The 6,000-nt window shown below is 35.8% G+C and overlaps 1 protein-coding gene across 2 annotated transcripts in view; it reads right to left on the bottom strand.

Annotated features, from left to right (window-relative positions):
• Positions 1-1,095: 1,095 nt before the first annotated feature.
• ZC3H7A (zinc finger CCCH-type containing 7A) overlaps positions 1,096-6,000 on the bottom strand; it is a 45,627-nt gene continuing 40,722 nt past the window's right edge. The window contains exons 21-23 of one of the 2 annotated variants that reach the window (XM_074965442.1): positions 3,864-3,997; positions 3,148-3,311; positions 1,096-1,993 (exon numbers count right to left, since the gene is read on the bottom strand). In XM_074965442.1, coding sequence (XP_074821543.1) covers positions 1,804-1,993; positions 3,148-3,311; positions 3,864-3,997 — 488 coding nt within the window. In that variant the 3' untranslated portion in view covers positions 1,096-1,803. The remainder of the gene's footprint in view (positions 1,994-3,147; positions 3,312-3,863; positions 3,998-6,000) is intronic. The other variant, XM_074965441.1, reaches the window with a different exon arrangement.

The raw sequence follows: 6,000 nt of genomic DNA, 5'->3' as shown, positions 1-6,000 counted from the left end.
TATTAAAACAAATTAAGACAAGTGTAATGAAGGTTAGCGTTTCAACAACTGGTACTTCAGGGACAAGCCAAATATTCTATGTAACCTGTGTACCCTACTGTAATTTCTGTATGGACACAGAGTAAAGAGCATTTATCATGCAAGGGCTTATGCTCTATTTTTAAAGGTATCATTTGAATCCATTATGCTTTTATTTCATGGACCACAAGGGACAGATCAATATCCAGGCTTGTTTGTAGTGTGCAAGTACTTGAACGAGCTGATTTTGCATAATGTAAAATGTATGGAACTAAACTATGGCCTGAATCTCAGTAACCACATTCAAACAGTTGAAATAATTCTTAAAAGCTTTCCCAGTGGAAACAGATCAGCCAATAAAGGAGCAGATTAAAAAGGAAGTGGGGGTTTTGTGGGAGCGGGATTAAGAAAAGCACAAATGAATGTCAGGAATGAAGCAGGCAGGCAGATCTGCAGTAAAGACAAAATGCGGTAAGAAGAGAAAGATTTCATAGTTGTGACCCAGAGGGTAACCTTATTCAGAAGTGACATTTCAGAGCAAAGTATAACTCTTCTGGTCTTTCACTGCTGGATGGGGCCTATCTCTGAAGTGGGTTGTGAAGTACGATTCACTTTGGGGCGGGGGGAGGGGGAGAGAGATAGTTCCCAACACAAGAGGCTGGGAACCATATGATTCTAATACAAAACTTGATAGCACTTTGTCCCATTCCTCTGGGGTGGACACTTAAAAATAACCTCCTAAAGCAAGCTCTACTGCTTTATTTTTTAAATGTACTTCCTGACCTAATCCGTGTTGCCCAATGTGCGGTATAAATGACCATTTAGTCTACCAGTGCAGAAAACCTATTCCTAACATTTGCCCTTTTTGGGTTGTCAGCAGCAGTTCAAAAGCAAACTATTCTAAGAAATCAGCTACAACTTGAAGATAAACTAAACATACTTGTTTAGATTTAGTTGCTCAAAAAGGTTTTTCTAATGGGCAAGTAACTGTTTCGTGCAAAACAGACGTCAATCAGAAGCTAAATGCAAAAAGTAGCTTTATGTAAAGTTATCTTTATTACAGGTAACATTGGTTCATACAATACACAATACTGACATACAAGTGTAATCTTTCAAAATCATCATTTAAACAGCAATGACCAAGAAACAGAATTTTAACTACTTGATTTTCAAAAAAATCAATACATTTTTCTCCCAAGATCCTTTTCAGTAAATTATATTGAAATATACAAATAGAGAAAAAATACCCCATTCAACATATATTGTAGTTAAATGGTTATTTTGCTTAAAATCCTTTTTAATAAGAAAATCCTCTTTAGCAACCTACATAGAGATAAATAGCAAAGTTTTGTTTTAAACAAATCCTCTCCATTAAAACATTTAAAGAATTTTCATCCATAATTTTCTTCTTAGCCCAAAACACCCAGTGTGTTTTGTAATTTTACCATAAAGTTTTCATCTGAAGGACCAACACTAGGGGGGCTTCCTACACATTATAACCCCTCCCTCCTCCTCCACCTCTTTCATAACATTCTGTCCAACAGAAGGCGAATAAGCACGTAATACTTTATATCTTTTTTTTTTTATTACTTCACCATTCTGTTTCATGAGAACACAGACAGGTCTTCTGAATCCCCCTACATCTACTATATTTTGCTGTTCAGGAAGAACAATTATAGCCAATATAAGCAGAAAACCTGCTGCTTTTCTGTCACATGCTTTTGATTACTGTCAAATTTTCTAGTTTATGCTTCCATAAGGTAACATGAATGTATCATTTTAGTATTAGTTTAAATCTTTAAACAAAAAACTATATTTTCCAAAGTCATTATCATTTGGAGCAATCAAGTGGTCTTTTCTTGCTTTGCTGAGCTTCATTCTTAGAACATCTCTTCGTTCTTCCCATTCATGGAGCTCAGCATTTCCATGTGCAAATTTACAGTTGTTTCCTTCAATGCAAGTACCAGCCATATATCTGTTTAAAAAATAAATGTGTGTTATAGTTTTCACAAAAGTATCATGAATTAGCCATCCAATTTTAAAAAGTCTTAAATATTTTCTACTAGCCATGTTTTTCATATAATTAGACCTTTGTTAAAGAAGCACAAATTCTCTAGAAGAGAGATTATTTTCTCTCTAAAATGAAGATGCATCAGTTCAGTTTCCCCTCTTTAATAGTCTCTGAGAACCAGGTAAGGAAAAAGTGATTGGGGGACAGGAGACAAAGCTCTGGCCTTCTAGTCCTCATTTCTCCACTTAGCCCAAATCCACCCTCCCCCCAAAAAAACTCATTTTAAGATATTAATTAAATTCAGTTTGTTCCAAAAATCATCAGAATTCCTGTCTGTGACAGCCATTAGTTTTTCTCTTTATCACTAAAATGAAGATTTTAATATTGCCACAGAAAACGCCTGCCCTGTAGACCTCCAACCTTGGATCCCAGACTCCAAAGCCAACCAGGTTGGCTCCAGCGATTTAAAGCGTGTTAACTGGTCTACCTGAGGCCAAGTGGCTTGGGTGAAAAGGCTGTGTCCTCCAAGACGGGGTAGTAGAGTATACTAACCAGCGTTGGGAAAGCCAGCAGGCCAGTTTGGTGTGTAGGGCCCTTCGGAACATACCTGACTTTCATAGATTGCTTCCAGTGACAGTATTTTCTGGGACAAGTGAATTTCTGCTTTGCAAAGAACACCCCATAATTTCAACATACTTTGTTACATGAGAATAGTGGGTGGAACTGCATACATTTCTTGTATTCTACAGGTAATTCGTTAAGGAAAATAGCAATAGCTGTGATGTACCAATGCTATTATTTAAAGTTTCATCCTAACACAAAAAGGTTTGAACCTTTCCACATAGCTCCACATCTGGCACTCAAAGCCAAACCTTCTCACCACACATTAAAATACACTAAATATCTGGTCACTCAGGCATTCATGCTAAAATATTGCTATTTAACTGTTTGCTTTGCATAAGATTTCAACAATGCATACTAATAGAGTGGGTGTCATTAAAAAAAGTATCAATGTTCACCATCTCAGGTAACTGCAGTAATTATAGTATCTGCCTATATTTGCTATACCACAATTGTGAGTGAGAAACTTTGACATCTCAAATATAAATGCTACATACCTATCACAAATGTTAAAATATCCAGTTGGAAACCGATGCTGCCAACAGTTTTGATCATCCTCAGTGTGGAATACCTTCTCCTTATGCTTTTCTGAAGAAATGTGACCTTGCCATTGTTTCTCACTATTACAGTTCTTTCCACACATCCAGCAGTGAAAGTCCACCTGGTTTACACACATTTAAAAAATTTAAGAAAAATCAATACTTCATGCACAGAACTGCTCCTTAACACAGTTTAATATTGGATTAGCTAAAGAAACAATTACAGGCTAATATACAGTAATAATTTTAAAGTCTGTTTATACGGAGTCATCAGCTGAGGTTTTTGATCCCCTCCCCAGGCTCTGTAGATTCTGAAGAGCAGCACTAATGCTTGATCCACAGCATGACTCCACATTAGCTAACTATAAGCATTTCAGAGACACAAGATGGGTGCGGTAATATCTTTCATTGGACCAACTTCTGATGGTGAGAGAGACAAGTTTTTGAGCTTCCTGAAGGAGTTTGCTGTGTAAGCTCAAAAACTTGTCTCTCTCACCAACAGAAGTTGGTCCAATAAAAGATATTACCACATCCATCTTGTGTCTCTAATATCCTGGGACTGACATGGCCACAACAACACTGCATACACAGTATTTGGTGTATGAGCAAGGAACACAGTATTAAGTGCAAAAAAAACTCGAGTTTAGGATAATTACTAAGCCTGCATTACTTACTGTAACTTCAGCATAGTCAGTTGGCATATGAATTTGCTTCCCATTTTCTTTGTTTGCTTGAGTAGCTGTATCTTCTCCTTTTTCTGGTTTTTGACTCTTTAGCCACATTTCATACAACTGCTCCATGTCTTGAACTAACAAGAGCAGAAGCTAAAATAAGTATTCAGCAATTAAGGCAAGAGAGTGAGTACAATATGTAACTGAGTTTGCAGACATAATTTGTAAATACGGCAGAGATATCTTTAGGCCCCCATGTAGTAGAAGCAGAAAAGAAAGGACAAACTGCAGACCCAAGGGGAGGAGAGAGCCACAGTAGCTAATAAATGACAGCTATGTGAAACTTTGGCCTCTTAGCCTGACTCACTTTCTTCCAAGACATCTAGGTAGGAGAAATTAAGATTTACCTAATATGAGTAGCAGGGCGGATGTGATTTAAATCACAAGTCAGGAAGACTATTTAATCATGGATTTCTACATAAAAGTGCATTCTTGTTGGTTGTTATAACCTTAATACATATTCTTCACAACTCAGAGTTAGATGTAGGTTTCATTTTTAACAGGTACACACTATACATTTTTATACAGTAATTTATTTTGAAAAAAAAACTTTTCAGATTAGTTTTACAGCTATATCAGAAAATGATTGATTGCTTGGTTATTTCATTTACCAATGGTAATTGAAGCAGATATTTATGAAGTCACTGGGAGGTGAACTATCTCCAATTCAACAGGTTAATCATTAATATTTGGAAGATTTTCTTGCCATCCTGTATTAGGAGGAGACCACCACCAGACAGACATTTAAATTGTTTTATTTAACTAAATCAACAACATTAAGTATTCTGGGATTTTTTTTCTTCAACAGCAAACATATAATATCTTAACAAAACAAGCATATGTCCCTTGCTTCTCACATTTATCTCCAGACTGCTTCTCCTTGTCCAGATCTATTCCGCCCCCAACAATCTTCTATTCATTGAATTTTTTGAAAATTTGCACTTTTAGAGAGAGGTAAGGGATTGACTGTGTACACAAATTCGCAGAGGGACAATAGAGTTGAGGTCTATTAATTTATTTAAAAACATTTTTGCTATTAACAAGCTTGTTACCTCTGGAGAAACAAGTCCACAGTTTGAGAACTGCAAAACTAAGCATCTCTGATGGTATCTTCTAGACCGAGCACTGAGTCCCATTGAGTAGATAGAAAGATTAACCTAAATAATCGATACAGAAGCCTGCAGAACCCCATAAGATTGGTTCCCTAATCCATGAACTATTGGAACTCATTAACAAAATTTTTCTTAAACATTACATGATTATATTGTCTCATACGATAGAATTAGAATTTATAATCCCTATTCCATGATGAGATATCTTTGAGCTATAATGTATCTTTAGATTAGGTTTTTTCCTCAAAAAGCATTTTATAAAAAAAATCCAATTTAAATAAAAAAAAATCATTGATTTTTATCCACCCTGATGAGTAGAAAATATTTATATTAGCTATCACCCAAAGGCCCCAATTGCAATTGGGCCCCATTATGCTGATCTGTGATTTTATCATTAAGCCTGTTATTAGACCTAGTCAAATGCATTACAAATACGATATTTATCCTGTCTCCTCATTTGCAAACCAATGTTAGTATCACTTCAGTTATTCAATCTTTGTTCTTTGCGATCTGTCACATGGTATTATTTCTCCTTAATAACCTCCCTGATTGGACAACAAATTTTAAACCCAAGAATGAATAGTGAATACTCTTGTTTACATGTGAACACAGGTATTTTTGCAGACAGCCAGCCCCCTAATATACAAACAAAACCCAATTTGCAAAAGAGATAAATACAAATACAGCTGATCTGAACAGGAACTTGGTGCTCTCATAAATGGTTGCAAATGGTGTTTTTGCATTTGCAACTCTTCTACTTACTCATCAATAATCTTCAAAGGTAAAAACTGCAATGACAGTAATTACTAATTTCAGTCACATAATGAGTCACCTGGTATGTATATAAACCTATATTAAAATGATTTTACTATGTATTAGACACTAATTTTGTATCATGAGAGGCAGGCTGGGTTTACTTGAAGAAAAATCTACCCACCAGATTGCCTATGGAAGATTGAGAGGTACTT

The sequence above is a fragment of the Natator depressus genome, chromosome 10 (assembly GCF_965152275.1).
Source record: "Natator depressus isolate rNatDep1 chromosome 10, rNatDep2.hap1, whole genome shotgun sequence".
NCBI lineage: Eukaryota > Metazoa > Chordata > Testudines > Cheloniidae > Natator > Natator depressus.
Note: the sequence above shows the minus strand (reverse complement) of the source record. Positions and strands in the feature narration are given on the sequence as shown.